Source organism: Lissotriton vulgaris, chromosome 8 (assembly GCF_964263255.1).
Source record: "Lissotriton vulgaris chromosome 8, aLisVul1.2, whole genome shotgun sequence".
NCBI lineage: Eukaryota > Metazoa > Chordata > Amphibia > Caudata > Salamandridae > Lissotriton > Lissotriton vulgaris.
Genome location: NC_141696.1, coordinates 1,327,420,763 through 1,327,441,331, shown reverse-complemented (window position 1 = coordinate 1,327,441,331; position 20,569 = coordinate 1,327,420,763). Strand labels below are relative to the sequence as shown.

The following is a 20,569-nucleotide window of genomic DNA, read 5'->3' as shown; positions in this document are numbered from 1 at the left end:
GAGGTCAGAGCAGCTAAAACCCTCCAGGTCTTTGCTTTCTACAGACAGACAGACACTGTACTGTTCTTTATGAATTCAAGAAGTGCACTACAGTAGTACAACTGAATGCAGGTTTCTTGGGTGAATATCAGCTGCATCTGATGACATGCTGTTCGGTAGAGAGCTAATTTTTGATGGAAAGGCAAAATCCTTTCTTAAATGCTTCAAGACAAACAAGGCCACAAGGAGATCTCTAGGTGCGGCCTCATCAGCAAGGCAATTTCATTAGCGGTACTTCACATTGTATGGCTTGTCTAGGGCTCAGCCACAAAGGCAGTCAGTGGCAGTCGTCTCAGCCTGGTCAACCTCCCTAACAATTATTTTACCAGTACTAGGTCTAGGCAGATGAAAGAGATTGGTAACACCAGCATCAAATAAAAAATCCTACTCTTCCTCTGCTGCGGCCACTCCCTTTAACAATTTCTCATCGGTCCTCGATCATCCATCCAGTAAATAAGGGCCTGGTTTATATCTTGGCACTAAGGATACTTCATTTGACCAAGTATACTTACCACCAAGATAGTGGTCCACCTGCTGAATTTAGATGCAGGCAGACCTTAATATGGCCACAGTAGAGACTACTCCGCTCCCTGCCATGGCCAAACTTCTCTGACGGCCTGTCAGAGTTATTGCCAATATGTCCACTCTCCCGATTTAGATGGGAAGACATATATCTGTTTTTACTGCCCTTCACAGCCAGGTTTTGGTAGGGGCAGTAAAAAAAAAATTTAAAAAACCCCTTTGCCACGGGAGATGACTTCATGGTAGGAGGACATTGTTTTTTTTTATTGTCTGCAAAGTTCCAATAGATCTCCAGGAACCCCTTTGATGGTGGTTTTTATCAATGGTTGAAATGTCTGTTGGTATGACTAATATTTCATAATTTGTCGGGCGATTAGTCCATCAGTGCTACAGAGTAATTTACTCCATTGCCTTGACAGACTAAACTCCATCAGCCAACTTCAGAATTAGCTCCTAAGTGTCTTGGTCTTGGATCACTGCAGAAATAAAACCTCAGGCCCAGAAATCTGGCAAATAATTTGGCAGGGCTCTGAACTGTGTCTGAGTTCGCCATTGCTGATTGCTCCAGTTTATTCTCCAGCCACCCTTTCCCATGCCCCCATATTGGCTCCCTCTATCTTTTTGGCAAAATTCAATAGACTGTAGTCAAAAGGTGAAGAGTAATGGAGAGGTATTGCCAAGAGGGATGCAATCCTCGACCCAGTATTGGCTTGAATGCCTCCTTAACTAATTTCGAGGGGAAAAAAAATAAAGAATGCGTTTGCTGGCTCACCTGCTGCAGGAATTGAACCAACAAAATTGGTATCTACTCTATTTTTATCTCTTGATCCTAAGATCTCACATAGTGGTTCATAGTGGCATCTGTGTGGCATAGTGGTGTGGTGTGGCTCACTGGTTAGAGGCGGCAGACCCAGAAGCAGAGGACTGCCCGGAACCAGGTTCAATTCCCGACGTGGCAGGGTCGTGGACCAGGGTCAGCGGACTCGATATTTCTCCCTCAGTGCCTACTCTAACCAGGGATCACACTCAGCAACTCTGGGCATTAGCTTGCTTCATCTCCACAACGGCCCCCCACATACGCCGGGGATACCTGGTTTCACCTTGGAGATACTCAGTAGGGACCATCTCACAGGGAAAGCCAGGACGGGTTCCCCAGCGGTCTACAGCGCGGAGATACCCCATGTGGGGTAATTCATGCGCTTTACAAGACATCATTACATCTGAGCACTATCACGTTGCAGTCTTTCCCTTTGGACCAGATTTAAGGCATCTGAATGAAATCTTGATGTTTGGTCTGATAGTAGTTCTTCCAGTTCTGAAAGTCATCAGACTCTAAGGCTTTATGGCGATCTGCATTCTACCACCGTCCCACGTGAAGAGTAGGACGGGTACTCTGCAGTGCAGAGAAAAATAATAACTATCACTGTATACAGTACACTGCCTGCATAACAAGGTGCGGGTTGTCACACTGCAAAATTAGACAAATTACAAAAACAATAGGAGAACATCAGTAACACCTTTAATTACCCCCTCCCCCATCCTACATCAGCTATAGTTTCTATAGCTCTGATTTCTCTTTCAACCTTAGCAAGTTCTTCCTTGCTATTGACATGTTTTCAATGAGAGAGACTTTGTGGGAAAAAATTTAGAATAGAAGAAAAACCTGCTTGCTTGCTAGACATCATGACATCATGAAAAACCTGCTTGCTTGCTAGACATCATGACTGATGGTCTTCAATAGTTACTAAACAACTCACTTTAACTTGTGGTACATTTATATTTGATGCAGTAGAGTTGTCATTCACATTATTTTGTTATTTATAGTTTACCTATTCAATAACTTTATCACGATTTGCGTTCACTGCACATTGGCCACATCAGTATTTGCAAATTCCTACAGAGATTAAAAGTATTTGAATTATTATTGAGAATAGATGATATGGAGACACTGTCTTCTAAAATGTAATATTCTTATTACTCCTCCAAGTGAGATAGATTTGGGTATTCTAGAAGTAAGGCTGCCATAGTTCTTTTTTAGAAAGATCATATTTGTTTTGGTGGTTGTCAGTAATGCTTTTCTTCCTTCAATGTGTGTATAAGATGTGATTTTACTCTTAAAATAATACTTTTTCAGGTTGCTATGGGTCAGGGTCAGGCTGACCTGGCCATTCAGACATTAAAGGAATGTGCAAGAGAAGGGGAATGGCTGTGTTTGAAAAATTTACATCTGGTTATCGCTTGGCTTCCTACCCTAGAAAAGGTAAATAAACAAAGCCTTAATACACTCACTGATGTCTAGTGTTAATGTTTCATCACAATTCCGTTTTTCTTGGTTGCATAACTTTTAAATAACGTATTCCTTTAAATGCAGTTTAGTGAAATCATGTTAATACGTTTTGTTTAAGCTACCAAAATAGATACTTTTTCAACATGAAGGTTATGCTGAAATTTGGAATAGGAAAAGACTGTATTTAAAAGGTCACAGCCTCATGCACAAATCAGAAACTCAGAATTATGGCCAGTGAGTTACTGCCAGAAACATTTAGGATACAGATTGGCACAGCACAAGGTTGCCAGATCACCCTGGTTGTGATGGCCTTAAGTTGTTTCCAGCAGCGATCACCCAGGCGGCGAATATAAATAGGAGGGCTTGCATTTGCAATTATTACCAATATAATCCCACTATTTGTAGATGACATATTCCTATCCCTGATTGACCCTCTGTTCTCAATACCCCAACTGCTGTGCATGTTGGAGGATTTCAGAGCAGTATCTTGTTATAAAATTAACTCCGCAAAGTCTTAGCTCTTACTCATTCAGACCTCTCAATAAGTATTGAAATCTCTTAAAGCATCAACCCCCGTTAGGATTGCAGTATGGTAACTGAAATAACTATGGGTACGTCTCACTTTAAATATCCACAATCTCTTTAAGGTGAGGCTGTGTCATCAATAGAAAGCATTATGGGAGACCCACAAAGATAGAACTCACTATACTCATAGCTGGAAAGCATAACCATGTAATAGATGGTAATTCAGAGACTGTTCTATGCGTCCAGTCACTTTAAGTCAGAATTTGACTGGCCACTTTCAGTTGCTTACAAAAGGCAGTAGTGGAATTTGTATTGCAAGGGAAACCAGCATGGTTATCCTGCAAATTCTTAGTGTCAAAGCTTAAATGGGGACTAGAATTCCCAGACATGAACACTTACTATAATGTATCCCATCTCTGAATAAAAGATAGATAGTAACAGGTGTACTCAAGTAGATATTAGGTGCAAATTGACAGAACATATGGACAGAGTAGTAGCAGAGAGAATTCTGTACTGTATACTGTGTTTACCTAGTGTGACAAGAACCCAAAGTCTTCATCATAGCCAAATCAAGAGCATATTATTGGAGATATTGGATTATATTACTCTGGCACAGAACTAAACATCATGTCGCTCTCCACTGATACCCATATATTGCAGCACAAGTTTTACATCTGGTAATGCAGACAGATTTTGATACCAACAGTTAAGGCATTGTAAAACACATCCACAAAAAAGAATCAAGCAACAGGTCACTGATTAAGTGTGAGAATCTAGTAATGACAATGAAAAGTATAGTAGGTGTGGTTTCTTAATTAAATGAGCGAGTATTGGGGGAGAACATAACAATCAAAGTGGAGATGCAGTGAAAAATGGAAGGAACTTGTGGAAGCACTTGAAAAGGCTTGAAAACTGAATAATAAATAAAACAATCTTACATAAGGAATCATATCTTAAGGTAATATTCATTTGTTTATAAAGCCAGACAGACTATGTAAAATGAGTCAGTCAGTGTCCGACAGATGTTGGGGACTGTGGATCTATAGAGATCCAGGTCATACATGGAGGGAGTATCCAAACATATCCACTTATTGGAAGATGTCCTCATAGCAAATAAAGATGTGGTGGTGTTTACAACCTGATGAGCCCATGGATAGTGCTTCTAGGCTTCAAGCACTCCAAGTTCACCCTGAGAACTGGTAGGACTTGAAAAATAAAGAACAGTCACTGATTTTCCAATTATCAGTAATGGCAAAAATGATGTTTGCACAACACTGGAAATAGAAAACAGCTCCCACACTGAATGACTGGTGTGTTGGGGATATTATGACTATGGAATGACTTTCCAGACACTTAATTAAAGACAAAGATGACTTTATAATGGTACTCTAATGTATTAGCATAGAGAGAGAAATCACACAACTGCCAAATTGAGAGCCCTGTACTTATTTGACTAAAATGTCTGAACGTGTCTGCATCCATGAAGGAGACAACCATTTTCATGTACATGAGACTAGAAATGCCAAACGTTAGAATTATCCTTATGTGGGAGAAACGATCAACCCTCACCCTACTTGGGCAGGGGAAGTTGGGTTTTAAATGGACAAAACTACTACTGGAACTTATTATCAGTTTGGGTTTTGAAAAAAGATTACTGCTAACCTATTAGGGACATGGCTGTAATGGGTGTCTGGTAACACTGAAGTCAGAATTCATTTTTTTAAAGATTATATTACATACAACGTGTTGGCAGTTTCTTTCCTCCTCAGAATTCATTCCTTGTAATCTTTTTACCAGAGAGAATGGACGGCAGGTGCTAAAGTGAAAACCTGTTACCCTATTGTGAATCTTCTACTCCATGTCTCTTAGTCAACACAACCTCTTTGGCATCTCCATGCCTTAGTCTTTGCATTCAGAGCTCTAGAATAGACATAGAAAAAATACGTATTTGTAGGAAGGCTGAACTGAGAGTGTGGGGCTTAGATGTAGGTGGAGCTGAGTGTGTGCATTAGCTTTTACTGCTTATTTCTACTGTGGCGATAATCTCTTGTCACCTCCCTGGCTGAGATTGAGCCATACCAATAAAGAGAAAGGGACCTGCGCACAGATGCATAAAGATAAGAGACCTTTACTTATTATTGTGGTCTCCTTTACGCTTATCACTAGTAAAGATTCATGGTTTTAAGTTGAGCGTTAGCATGAGCATCTGTGGTGCTTAATTTCCGTTTAAAGTACGTTTCCTGTCACATCTGACATGTTCATCTTTAAAAGGGTTGGTTATACATTAATGAAGTTTGCAAACTGTGACTCTTTATCTCCGAAGAGAAACATTTCAAAACATAATTTACGACTGTATCTAGCAGCATTTCCATCACATATGACACTTCAGTACTAAAGATAATCTTGATGATATACAGAAAAAGATAACTATAAAATGATAGGTCTAATTTCCCTAAAAATAATTATTTACTGTGCTACTTCAACTAAAGAAAAGTGTCTAAAGCTTTGTACAATTTAGTCTTTCTCTGCTGACTGTCATCCAGGGCATTTGTTCCGATTGATGCGTGAAAGCAAGATTGGGCTGCTGCATCATCATAGTAGGGCCATTCTGTTTAGTGAATAACTTTCAAATGAAAGCCATGCGATTTACCCTTTCAGTGTGGTGGTTGAGGGGGCTAGTAATGAGAGGTAGAATATGAGCCACTTTAATCCCATCGTGAATATGATATCAATTGTCTTTTTTTTGCCAAAACATTGTTTGTTTAGGGTAATAATATGGTTTACTACACCCCATAGGAATTGAATACTCTTCAACCAAAATCAAATTTCCGCCTTTGGCTAACAGCAGAAGTTCATCAAAAATTCACTCCCATTTTGCTTCAGACAAGTTTGAAGATAACATATGAGGTAGGAATGTAATGGACCATTTGTTTGTCTACTTATTATCTTAAATATTTTTTTTAAGAATGCTGATAGTTTCTTCGTCATTATATTACTTTTTAGGTATGTAAATGTCTGCTGGAAAACATGCTTGCCAATTAAATTAAGCTTATAGTAATTGAGTTTCCAACATTCGTCCTAGAGAACCAGATTCATGACTGATTTCAGGCTAACCATAACCACAAATAACATAAGCGGAGTTCACTTAGATTTATTGCACCTATGTTTACTTTTTGTGGATATCTTGAAAATCTACCTGGACCTACTCAAAACATTCATGATGTAGTATGCTGTCATGTATGACTAGAACTATTGGACCTATTGAAATCTCCCAAGTTGTACACTGTGGATTATTTTACATTCTTCTTACTAATATTGATATTTCATGATTTGCCAAGCCTAGATCTACTGATATTGTGCTTATCGATCATCTTTAGGTTCTAATCCCTCCAAATGGGATGGGTCATTTAAAAGTAAGTGATAATAACCATTGCTCTTCTAATGGATGTTTTTTTCTACATATATCTGATAGTGACATCTATCTTCAGATTCCTTACCTTTGAACTTCCTTAGGCGTCGGACTGTATCCGAAAGATATTTCTTGTGCAGTACCCCTGTGCGCCAGTAGGTGTGTCGACTCAGCGTGACGTTGTCTGCATCGTGTCTGTCATTGTGATGTCCACGTTGTCTATATAGATGTCACGTCAGCAGGCTGACATCAGTTATTTTCTTTCAGCGCCAGCCAGCGCAGATTCGTTGAAGAGAGCCACCCCCTGTAATTTTTTGACACACTTTTTTCACTTTTTTGTCGAAATTTTTTCTTGCTATGTAGGTCCATCATGTCGAAAAAGACCTTGGGATTCAAACTGTGTGGCATTTATTGCCGGGCCGTGTCCATTACGGATCCCCATCTTGTGTGCCTTTGGTGCCTGGAGCACGACCATGATCTGAAGTCGTGCTCCATGGCCATGGCTCCTAAAGCTTTGTGGGAGCAGTCCATAAAGCTGCTTGCGGCACGGCATCCGGTGCCGAAGAGGTCTCCTTGGAGGTCTCCCTCCCACTCCGGGTCTCGGTAGAGAGGAAGGTCCAAGCACCACTCCAGTGGCTCCAAGTCTTCGTCCTCCCATTTGAAGTCCTCAAAGGGGTCAGGTAAGAAGCACCACAAAAAGCACAAGAAATTTTAGCGTGCTTCGACATCACCCCGTCTGTCACCTGACGTGACAGAGGAGGCTCAGCATTCGAGGCCTTGTTCGATGGAACGTGTGCATGGGATGGCTCTGCATACCCCCTGCTTTTTGGGACTGGGAATGGCCCTCACTCAGTTGAAGGAATTTTATGACACCTTGTGCACTATATTCAGGATTCAGGCGGCCTGATCCCGCTGGTGTGCCTTCAGCCCCAGCAGGCTCAGCGGAATGAGTTCCATTAGGTTCCGCGCTGTCGGCTCAGGCCACATCGCCCATGGCTCCTCATGGATCCGTTCCCAGATCTGGACCAGTGCTGACCATACCTACTTTACCTTCCCCAATGCCAGGTCTGATGCTGAGACACCCGCCGGTGCCCACCTGTAGCGCCAGACCCCTGTCTTGTCCCCGAAGACACGGAGGCTGCCAGGCACCTACTGACACCAAGGCCAGCCCCAGCAAAGCCTTTGAACTCAGTCACATCCTCAGCCTTATTTGGAAGAGTTAGGATTGGAGAAGGATTGGGAGTGGATTCAGGACCCTTTGAAGTCCCACCTTATCCCAAAGAAATAAACCGGTATGAGGAACTGGGTGATGCCCGTGGGCCTGCTTACCTCTCCAGAGCTTGGCATGCTTTCCCCATCTAACCTGGCTATGGAGGAGGGAGCTTCATTGGCTATGGTGGTGCATAGGTCTGCGGAGGTCTTGGACATGCAGCTTCCTTCTGTGGTGGTCAAATTCAATGTCTTGACGTATGTTCTCCAGCCTGGCATTTCCACCTCGGAACCCTTGGTGCCATTTAATGAGGCCTTGACTGATGTTCTCGTGGGCACCTGGTCCAAGCCCAGCATAGGGGCTCCTGTGAATAGAACAATTGCCCTGCACCGGGCAACCCAACTTTCTTTACATCTCACGCAACCCCTAGAGCTTGGTGGTCCAAGCCTCTACTTCTTGTGGCGCGTTCCCTTCCACTTCCCCGCATAGGGAATCCAAAAGGCTGGATAGCTTCAGTAAGAAAATATTTTCTTCTGCCAGCCAAACATTGCAGTTGGTAAACACTGCATGCCTCTTGGGCCATTACACCCATTCCTTATGGAAAATGATTGTGCATGTGCTGCCAAAAGTCCCGGACTAGGCCTGGGCTCCCAAGCTACTGCAGACGAGAGAGATGCAGTGAAGTTTACCATATGCTGTGACCTTGACATAACACACTCTCTGGGTATTTCCTTCACTTTGGCCATTAGGCGCCACACCTGGATAAGAATGTCTGGCTTCTTGGGGATGTCCAAGCCAATCATATCGACATATCCTTTGATGGCTCTCATCTCTTCGGAGATAGGACAGACGAGGCGCTAGAGCGCTTTAAGGAATCACAGGCTACGGTCAAGTGCTTGGGCCTCTCTGTGTCATCTCGTCCTGCGTCCACCTTTTGCGGCTACGGAAGGAGCTTCTAACCGTGCCAGCCCTATCCTAGCCAGAGGACCGCACAAGTTGTTCAACCTCTGCACGGTTGTGAGCATGATCTCGCCATTCTTGTGGGTCGAGCAGCCAGAGGTCAGGTCAGGTCAGACCACAAACCCAACTCCCCCCTCCCTCCTCTGTCTCCAAGCCCTCCTAGTCTGATCCTCCCAGATCATGGGTGTCCAGTTGGTGGCAGGATACGCCATCACCTCCACCATTGGTGGGACATCACCTCGGACAGGTGGGTTCTAATGAAAGTCTCAAGGGGCTACTCTCTCCCCTTCGAGACTTCCCATCCCTCCATACCTCCTACATATGATGACTGATGGAGGATCACCTTTCTTTGCTTGGAGAGGAAGTCTCAACTCTATTGGCCAAGGGAGCCATGGAGAGGGCTCTGGGGCAAGAAATAGGTTGTGGTTGCTATTCCCGCTATTTTTTGGTTCCCAAAAAGGAGTGAGGCCTTCGTCCTATTCTCGACCTCAGAGCTTTCAACTACTTCCTTAGAAAACAGAAGTTCAAAATGCTTACTCTTGCTCAGGTTCTGTCTGTCCTGGACCCAGGAGACTGAATGGTAGCGTTGGACTTGCAGGCCCCCTATTTTCACATTCCTGTCCTGCCTTCTCATCACCTCTTCCTGCGGTTTCTGGTGGGTCACAATCACTTTCAGTTTACTGTTCTCCCTGTTCGTTCTCACCAGTTTACCTCGGGTATTCAGCAACATAATGGCGGTGGTTTCAGCTCAACAGCTGAGATCAGGGGTTTCAGAGTTCTCTAACTCAATGACTAGCTGTTGCAGGCGGACTTGTCCCAGGCAGTCGTCTCTCACCTCCAGACTACAGCAAACCTCCTGCATTCTCTAGGGTTCACTATCAATGTGCCAAAGTCACACCTGACTTCTTTTTAGTTGATCCCTTTCATCGGCTCTGATCTGGACACAGTGCAGTTTCTGGCCTATTCTCCTTAACGGCGAGTCCAGCATATTCAGGCTAGGATACCGATGCCACAACCTCTATCCTGGATTTCGGTGAGACTGACTCTGAGCCTGCTGGTCCTCAAGCCTCCTGCATCCTGCTAGTGAATCATACCAGATGGCACATGTGGGCTCTGCAGTGGGACCTGAAGTTCTAATGGGTGCAGCATCGGGGGAATCTCACCGACCTGGTCAAGATCTCGAGGGAACTACACAAGATCTGCAGTGGTGGTTGACAAACCACGAATGGGTCATAGGCAGACTCCTCCCCCTTCCCACCCAGATCTTACAGTGGTGACAGGTGCATCACTCCTGGGATGAGGCGGTCATCTGGGGGACGTGGAGATCAGAGGACTCTGATCTCTGACGGAAGCCGGGCTCCACATCAACCTGTTGGAGCTTCGTGCAATCCGTTTGGCACTGAAATCCTATTTACCATCTCTAAGCCCCTATGCAGTAAGCAACTGGTGATTAATTGAAACAGAAGCCTGAGGGTGTCCTATAGTTCTTTGAGTCTAGTACTTAAGATAGGGGCAATTGGCATAATGGCCCCATGTTCCCACCCCGTCTGCAAGATTTTCAGCTCTTTCTGATTGATGTTTCAAGACCTTAGTTATCTAAGAGCCTATACTGGATGATGGTGATTGATGAAGACAGTAAGGCTGTCACAGGATTCTTATATGTAATAGGCATAGTAAAATTCACAAAATGCCATTGGAATATTTACTTGGAATTAAGAAATGCTGTTGGATATTTCCCTGGAGGGGTTTTTCCTTGTATCAGCTGTGTGCCTAAAGAAACAGCAAATACACCAGTAAAGTAAGTAAGTTTTACCAAGATCCTGCACACCTCACTTCTTACAGCTGAACCGCTGCTTCTGTCAAATAAGTCTATATAATGCCCCATTTTCGAAACGTGGGAAAAGCTACATTTTATACCAGCAGTTTAGAAGAACGTAGCCAGAAAGTGTATACTGAACCCAAACTTCAGTCTTTTCACTTTACCCTTGGCAGGTTGATAGTACAGTGTCGTTGTGATAATGTTGTTGGGCCAAGATGAAGCTATAAACATTCCATAACCTGTGGGAATAGATACTTAGAGGTAGTTGATGCACTGAAAAGGAAACCTTTCGTCTTACACGCCCTTTTGGAGAGAGCTGAGCTGGGTATGAACAAGCTAGCAAACAGGTGATGAATAATGCAAGTACAGGCAAATGTTTGTCTATGGGGAATATTTTAGAGTCATCGCAGAAAGTAAACAAACAACACGCAGTAGTTTGTCCTGTGTGTTATGGAGTACAAAGAAGGAGTTATCAAAACCGCTCTGTATCCATCAATTCAATTCAACTTATTTTTTTTTTGTTTTGGAACTCCTACGGAGGTTCACAAAAACATGCCAACAATTAAAAGGACAAACATTACATACAATACAAAATTCCTTCCTTAAACATTGCTATAAAATTATATCAAACATTTTGAGCTATGTACCAATAATGCTATAATACATAAAACAATCACATAACTGACTGATAAAATTCCTATATCAAACATACCAAAAATTGTGCAAATAATGCTATGAATACATTAAACAATCAGATAGCCAATCAATTGGTATTAAATCGTAACCAGAGTACTACTGTTGGACAATGTTCTAATAAATAGGCAAAAATGTTCTAAAAAATTGGTATATCTTAAAACAAACCATTTCATTTGGAGGGGACAAGACCAAAGAACGAGAGTTCTGAGCAGAGTGAATATTAAATCTGATAAATACTGATTTTAAAAACACTCGCCTGGCACTTTGCAGCTTTGAACATACAAGTAGGACATGATTTAGATCTTGGATTTGTAACTGGCACAATTCACAAATTCTTTTCTCTCTAGGTGTTTAATCCCAGATGCCAGTAACATCTCTTAAGGGCAGCAGATTGAGTCTCAGAAGGAGTATTAGCCTTCTAATCCCGTGAGGGATATTCCAGGTTAAATAAGCCTGTGGTTTATTCCCCAGAGTGCTCCCACTGACCGCCACGTTACTGGACCTGGATTTGCTTAAAGCAGCGTCTCTTGCCAAACTGATAGGGGATCTAAATTTCTTTAAAAACTGTTTCAAACAAGATTTAGACATAGGAGAAGCGGAAATTAAACTAAGACCAAAAGTATCATTTGCACATAAAAAAAGACCTAAAAAAACATTGATTGTTCTTTTAGAGTGCCAAAGATTTCTATTCTCAGGGCTGCCCTAAGTGGACCCTCTTCCCCCAAGAAGAGAGAGTTACCCCACCTGAGAACTGCTGCCTGGGCTAAGATGAAGGATGAGACTAGTCCAAATTCAAGGCGCAGATAATGTGGGGCAGCCAAAGAGTTTAGATTACAAATGTGCCGCATAATTCGTCCTTCCGCCTTATCAAATAAGAGCCAATAATTCATGTCCAACACCTCGGCAGCATATATCAACGAGGGTCGAATTTTGACCTTAAAAACTGATAAGACGTGGCTAAAATGGCCTCTCCTGCAAGTTTTATAAAATCGGTTTAATGCACTTGCATGGGAGGCAGCTTTTCTGACGCAATGTTTAGTATGCTCCAGGTCTCGACCTGTTTTGGAAAATACTTTCCCTAAATATACATACGAGTCAACCAGTTCCAGTCTTTCAAAACCAAGCATCCATCTTAAACATCTCTTTATTCTGAGCCCCTTCTTACGGAAAACCAAAATCTTGCTTTTTGCAATATTAATTTTAAAGAAGTGAGCCTCTGCAAATTTGTTGAGAGCGTCCAGATGGCGTTGCAGGCCAATGGGTGTTGGATCAAATATTGCAACATAGTCTGCACCAATAAAGATCCAATGGACATTGTACCAATTTTGGGGGCATCCCCTCTTACGAAGTTCAAAGCGCCAGGGAGATCAGCAATATACAAAGAAAATAAAAGTGATGCTAATAGACAACCCATTATGTTAAATGTTAAATGTTGTATACTTGTGAAGCGCACAGCTGCCCCAGCAAAGGGGCGTCCCGGCGCTGTATACCGCTGGGGAACCCATCCTGGCTTTCCCTGTGAGATGATCCCTCCTGGGCATCTCCAAGGTGAAGACAAGCATGCCCGGCACTGATGGGGCCATTAGTAGAGATTAAGCAAGCTATTGCCCAGAGTTGCTGAGTGGGACCCATGGTTGGAGTAGGCACCGAGGCGAGAATTATTGAGTCCGCTGACCATGGCCCAAGACCCTGCCGCGTCAGGAATCAAACCCTGGTCCCGGGCCGACCTCTGCCTCCGGGTCTGCCGCCTCTAACCAGTGAGCCACACTGCGTTCTAATTTTACATGTTAACCCCTGCGAACCTCTCATCAGAACCTGGCACCAGGTGTCAGTATGCAATTCCATAATCAGACCCAAAATATGATTTGGTATGCCAAGGGAGACATGTTTTCTCCACAGGGTCTGGTGGTCCACCTTGTCAAACGTCGTGGAGAAATCAATAAAGGCTGTATAAACTGGCATATCTCGGGTGAAAACATATTTCTCCACAATTGTCTGAACAACCGCTATATTATCTAGGATGCCATGGTTCTTTCTAAAGCTGACTTGTTCTGATGGAAGAATATCCTGATCATAAACCCATTGTTGTAAATGCATAGTATGCTTTTTGCAAATAATTTGCCTGAGTCATCTAGGAGGGCAATCTGTCTAAAACTAGTCGGCACTGTTTTTGGTCCTTTTTTATACAGGGGGACTATAATGCTCCCCTTCCAAGAAGGGGGGATTTTATTCATAAAAAAACAATATTTAAAGAGTGGCTCTAGAAAATCACCCCATGCTTCTGGCTCCTTTCTAATTAGTGCAATTGGGATACCATCCGGCCCTTGTGCGCCGGAGGTTCTAGCAATCTTTATATACTTTACCAATTTCTTTCCTGGCGGGGGCCAAATTCAGTAAATTCTGCAGACGCTCAAGCTCAATCCTACAGGGGAACTGTTGCTACTACTAATTATACATTTTTGCTTGAGGTTACATAACAACCACCTGGTCTTCTCTACACACATTTGCATAATAGTATTGCCTAGATTCAAAAGCTAGCCCAGAGACTTTATTCAGAAAACCTGTAGTCCACCATATCTACAGGCAGAATTTTCCTTAATCTTAATCTGTCCGAATCTCCTATAATATTGGTAGGTATAGAATTTGTTGAGAAAATATATCCATTAGAGGTGCTGGATATTTTTGAACTTTTGCGGAGAACATAGTATAATACTTAAAGGTTAATGCTGGTATGATAGGTGACACTTTGTTACAGCGGATACTTTTAAAGCCTATATACAGGTAGAGGACATAGGCCTAACTACTACACATGGTGTTTGATCCACAGTTATTATCAAACAGGACAACAGGTTGAGCAAGTTGTAGGTAAAATCTGCAGGAAGTGCCCAGTCACAGTGAGATCTTATGCCGACCTGGGCTGAAAACAGGGAACATGTGACTAAGCAAAGGCTTGGTGGACAAGTCCGGCAATATTATAGCCTAGCTCGTCACTCACTACCAAGTGTGCATGTATGCGACGTAACAGCTACTTGCTTTTAAGTTGGAAAATGCTAATAAAAATGTCAAAGTTTATTGATTTCTTTTGTGACATTGGTGTTGTAGAGGAAAGGTAAAGGTACCTTCTGTAATGTCTGTTCTGTAGAGGAAAAAATTTAAGTTCTTCTGTAGCATTGGTGCTGATGGATACAGTGTTGCTTTTGCAGATTCTTTAGAGCAGCCAGGGGCCAGATGTTCATCAGTGCCTCAGCAGTTGGAACTATCTACAAAACATGAGGCAAAGGCCCTGTGGCTGCTTTTGTTTCATAGAATGTTATCATGTCAGTTGATGTAGTGTGTGGTACCTGTTTGATACTGTTGGGCATAGGTGGCGCTCTCTGGCACTTTGAATGAGTCAATCATTTTCAGACTATCAGCTAGTCACCACCCTATTTAAAAATAGAGAATCTGTAACTACTGTGAATTATCAGTATACCAACGTTGCCAAAAGTACATAGTGGGCTCTTTTCTTTTAGCCCTAAAGTACACCCTTACTGCATTTAAATGTGTCAGTAGTAGTTTTGCAGAAAATTACATTGTCTCTTTTTGTAATACCTATTAGGCACCACCTGGTCTTAAGAAGAACCTGATGAGAACATATGAAACTTGGACTCCAGAACAGATTAGCAAGAATGGCCTGTTATCTCGAGCCCAAGCTCTCTTCAGCCTGGCATGGTTTCATGCTGCTTGCCAAGAAAGAAGGAATTACATCCCTCAAGTAAGATAATATTTTTTTCTGTAATATTTACTGGTTTAATGATGTCTCATTTCTATAAGTTTCTGGTGGTGAAGTGGGGCACGGAGGATCCAGAGAAACAACCAAAGCATTTCCTAATATCAAACAGTCAGTTTTGTTTGGGTAAACAGTCAATGGTAATTCATCCAGTTTACATTGGCTACCATGTAGTAGTCTCTCTGCATGTATTCTGATATTCGAGTAGTCTTCAGGTACATTCCCTTTTGCCATGCATTATTGTTGGAGCCACATTGCAGGGTCGTTGTGAGGTTTGCCAGTGCAGTGAGATCAAGAAGAAGGCAACTAATTTAAATCACTTGATGATAGAGTGAGCCATGGCACACGGGTAGGTCTTGATCATATTAAAACTGTTTCAGAGGAGAGATGCAACAGCACGAGGGCATAGCAGCAGGTTCTTTAACCTTTGGGGTTGGAGAATTTATCTGATTCCTCTAAGCATTTAAAGTGAACATTGGCCTGAGTTAATTATATTTTGTACATGAGAAGTGAATGAGAGGTCTGCATTAAATGCGAAACCCGAATAATGTGTGGGTGGTGATACCGTACACTATACTAATGGTGTCATTATTACAACAGTGTTAGTACATGCTTCAATTCTAGTGTTACGCTCTGGAAAGTATTTATTGGCGAAAATGGAAAACTAGGTAAGCCTTGAGCTCGGGTGAAGAATTATGTTTGAAACTTTCTCAGAGATTCACATTCGAAGTTCAGCACATTCTTTTTTGACAGTTTTTATAAACTACTGAAGAATCTTCTGTCTGTCTGGCTGTCACTGAGCAGTATGGGTTGATATGCATGACTAGTATTTCAGATGCTTTGTAGTGGTTTTCAAGTGAAGTAACATGATAATAATGTAGATTAAAACATTGTTTTCGGATTACTTATATAACAATTGTTAGACTGATGATTGTTCAGTCATTTTGGTATTTCACACCTACTTGTAAATTCGAACATTACCAAATATGTGTTATGCTCTGCTATTCTACAGATATTTTACAAGCTTTACTTAAGCACTTTTTGAGAGGGACTTGCAAAAAGAAGTAGTACCTATCATTGTTTGGACCTCTCCATTCCTACTCCGGAAACAGAGATTTAAAGAATTAACAAGGAATGTGCCTTCATATATGTTGGTGCTTTATTGTACTTGTGCTGTTAATATATCACTGTAAGTTTTAAATACAGTATGGGTAGATTTTAATTTAGATGATTCATTCAGTGACAATAAGGTAAGGAATATCAGAAAAATAATGAACTTGAAGAACCGTATGTTTGCAGTTTGTCATGGTCCCAGTTACAAGATGTAAGTTATGGGTTAAAAATGAATGCTGACCATTATGCCCCAATAGACAATGCTGCCCCTTTAATGGGCCGCCCATCCAATGACATGCATGCCTTGAAGGATTGTGTGATATGGAGTCCTGAGATACAACAGTATTAAGTAAAGTTTTCTTTTGATACCCAAATGCAAACTATGAGTGGCAAAAAATGATCATATCTAGTATCTAGATAATGGGATAAATGACATACTCCTAAGAGAAGACACGAGGAGTAACTGATATACAAGAACCTCCAAGAGACTCAACCTTTGGTGCCTAAAAATAAGTTCAGATTAATGCCAACCACAGCATGGTACTTCAAAGAGACTGCATACAGCTGCCTTATCCAAACAACGCCTTTATAACATGTCCAATAGTATTTGCATAATGAATAAGAATTGCCTTGTTATTACCTAAAACAGAAATGTACTCTTAAAAGTAGAATGTGAAATACTCCAACGTCAAAAAGTATCTGATAATTCTGATGCTCTGATGCCTGGTAATAAAGTACTATAGCCTGGGGAGACATTATCATTCTGATTGACCTCTAAGCCTTTTTATGACTTCGGTGTGTATCTGATTCCATCTTATGCTGATCTTTATGGTCACTTTATTTGTGTGGCAGAGTAAGAACTTTAGAAGCTCCTTGAAGTTGTTGATGGGTTTTTGCGAGAATTGTAGACATAATTCTCTAGACATGCCTAAGTAATTTCTTACAGCGTGGCTATGGGAAATGGTGGAGTTGCATAGATCACAAACGAAGATTCAGTAGTGCTCTATAAAGTACTCATTATGTAATGTCCAGCTATGGTGTCTGTGTAGAACATCAATGACAAACCATCCTATCAGTTAGAGTGCCAATGACCAAGGCTTGTTGGATGCATGGCACCAGGAGAATATAGCCCCAAGAGGAGCCTGGATTTTCCTCTCCCCATTTGCGCTGCTGTTCAGAAACCCCAGCTTTAACCTTGGAATCAAAAAGATATACTCATATGATGGAAAAGGGGCTGCTGTTTAAAAGAGGCCTACATGTTCAACTTGGGGATCTTGAAGATGTCTATGCAATGCCAAACATACTTTGGCATTGAGGAGGGCTGTAGATTCGTATATGTGCAAATTAGGTAGTGTGTGGCAAAACCAGTGGCTGGCAAAGAAGGTCACTGCTTGACCTCTTAAACTGTTTAGTCATTTTGACAAGATCTCCTGGAGAAACTAATTTGTGGTGAGGGATATATGGGCTTTCGAAATAGCCAAAGATAGCAGTCAGATTCGGTTTGCCAGGCAACAATGGTAAATGAGTGGCAGATTGATATTAGTAGGAATGACTGCAAAGAAATGTCCTGGAGCCTTTCAAAGCATCAGTGGCAATCATGAACTGGTCTCAGTATTGAAGATATCTACATATGATATTTTTGCCAGTACAAATTAAAGCCATGGATGGCGATAAATTGGATAACTGCTGAATGAGGTTTGGCCGCAGAAAGGCACATAGTCAGCAACTGCATACTTCTCACTCAGTACTACCCTGAACTATTGAATATGGTGGGTCAAACTGTGAGTTTTCAGATCCCTAAATGTCTGGTGGTTGCAGGAAGAGGCGTGTCTTGCCCAGTTAGGCATGTGTCTCATACTACCCTGGTTATACTGGCAGTGTATTTGATGTCAACTTTTAAAGGAGTTTTATTTACTGGATAAGGTACAGTACAAATCCCTTCCTTGGATGAATTGTACTATAGGTTCTGCCAATTGATGACCATGGAGAAGTTAACTCACTAGCATGACTCCTACAATGTTTGTGGTGACTTGGTAACTGTTTGTGTTGTAGGCATCTTTGCACTTTAAGGAGATGATGTGCTGTAATGACTGAGGCTCTTGAGTTTTACGTAGGATGTTTTTGGACTTCATTGCAATGTTGATGAGGGATGATGGGTGTGCATCGTTAACGTTGTGGGTGTGTAAACAGTGGCAGTGGGTGTTGCCTAATTTATCTCCGGGAGACACCTATGGAATGCGTGTAACTAGGTTCTGGTGAGAGGAGTGGACTGTTTTGGTTTTGTTATCCTCGGTTCTGTTTATTTGTTATTCTCTAATATGGACATAGTGACTGTTAGTCTGTCACCTTATACAAAGAGCGGCGAGGTTGGATGTGCTCGTCAAGGTAGTATGGAAGCTTGCTTTATTTAAAAACCTCATAAATATCTTTCAAAACGATAAGTATATGGTGTCCACATTGCATCAATTATGTGTGCTAAAAAGGTACCTTTCCCAAGCACTTCCTCCATCACTGTTCCCAATACAACTAATGCATTTGAGCATTGCAGCAGCCGCATGATAGTATACCTTTTGTAAATGGACATTCATAGTGTAATCATATGCATTTGTTTTTGTTATTTTCAGCTTACAAGGTACGAGGACTGATGTATACTCTCTTTTCTGTGCATGATTTATTTTAGGCTTGGACCAAATTTTATGAATTTTCCTTATCTGATCTTCGTGCGGGATATGACATTATTGACAGACTTTTTGAAGGTAAGCTCTCCAATAAAAATGGTTGACTTATTTTATGGTTCTTTGTACTGAAGTATCTTAAGCGCATTGTTGCATTAATTAAACATATATTGTGAGATTCCAAAAGTTCATACTTAAGGAGCTGCTTATTAAACAAATATTGACAAAGCCTGTCTGTTTCATACATGGAACCTTAAACAATCATTAGAAAAGTAAATTTTTAGTGTTTAGTGATCATATTTGTTTTGAGATAAAATGTTTTTCTTGGATGAAAATGTGGTTTCACAGTGAAAATGTGTGCATTAATGAGTGTTGGTTAATGGGTTAATGGGCACCGATGAGGGATGTATTTGTGAGGGTTGCTGAAATAAATTGATGATTTAGTATCAGAGTAATAATGGATAGCTGTTGGATGAATGAGGATGGATGAATGATTGGGAGTGAATGTATAAATAAATTGATGAATGTGACCGTGAACAATTAAATGAATATGGTTGTGAGGGTGGATGAAAGCCGAAGAGTGTATGTATGTATGTATATGTTGTAATAGCAGGGTAGATTAATAGATGAACCAGAGGGAGGATGGATAAATAGATAAATGAAATTTAAGAATCTTCAGATAAAAGGATGGACTCATAAATAATTTGAAAGTAGGGAGAAAAGTGAGTGTTCTCTCTAAATAACAAACCATCATGACCTGGGATCCCGTCACCATGGAAGACATCACCGCATCCATGAAGAAAACCCCCTCAGGATCCCCAACCGACCTCTGCCCACCGCACATATTCCACAGGGCCTCCGCTGCCATCTTACCTGAACTAGGACGGACCATCAACGCCTCCTTCAGATCCGGAATAAGCCCAGATGACTGGAAGCGGGCAGAGGTTAAACCCCTCCTCTAGAAACCTACGGCCGACCCTACAGACCTGAAGAAATACCAACCCATCTCTCTCCTCCCCTTGGTGGCCAAAGTCACAGAGAGACTCGTAAATGCCCAGCTGACCGCCTTCATCGAAGAGAACTCCATCTTAGACGCCTCACATTCTGGATTCCGCAGCATCCACAGCACCGAGACCACCCTCCTCCCCGCCACTGACGACATCCGCATGCTACTCGACCAGGGCCACACTGCGGCCCTCATCCTTCTAGACCTCTCCGCTGTCTTCAACATCGTCTCACATCGCACACTCACAGCCAGACTTTACGACGCGGGGATAATAGGAACCGCCCTCGACTGGATCCAATCTTTCCTCTCCGGCAGAACCCAGAGGATCAGACTCCCTCCCTTCCTCTCCGAAACCACCGATATTTACTGCGGAGTACCCCTAGGATCATCACTCAGTCACACGCTTTTCAACATCTACATGGCCCCCCTCACCGCCATTGTCAGACAGCTTGGGTTCAGTATTGTATCCGACACTGACGACACCCAGCTCATCCTATCACTCACGAAGAATCCCAAAGACACCAGACTCTGCTTCCAGG

The 20,569-nt window shown here is 42.1% G+C and overlaps 1 protein-coding gene across 3 annotated transcripts in view; it reads left to right on the top strand.

The window, feature by feature from the left end:
• Positions 1-20,569, top strand: part of DYNC2H1 (dynein cytoplasmic 2 heavy chain 1) — a 1,560,829-nt gene that overhangs the window by 1,230,957 nt on the left and 309,303 nt on the right. For all 3 annotated transcript variants that reach the window (XM_086935265.1, XM_086935264.1, XM_086935263.1), the window contains 4 exons: positions 2,696-2,821; positions 6,170-6,280; positions 15,066-15,221; positions 19,030-19,105. In XM_086935265.1, coding sequence (XP_086791391.1) covers positions 2,696-2,821; positions 6,170-6,280; positions 15,066-15,221; positions 19,030-19,105 — 469 coding nt within the window. The remainder of the gene's footprint in view (positions 1-2,695; positions 2,822-6,169; positions 6,281-15,065; positions 15,222-19,029; positions 19,106-20,569) is intronic.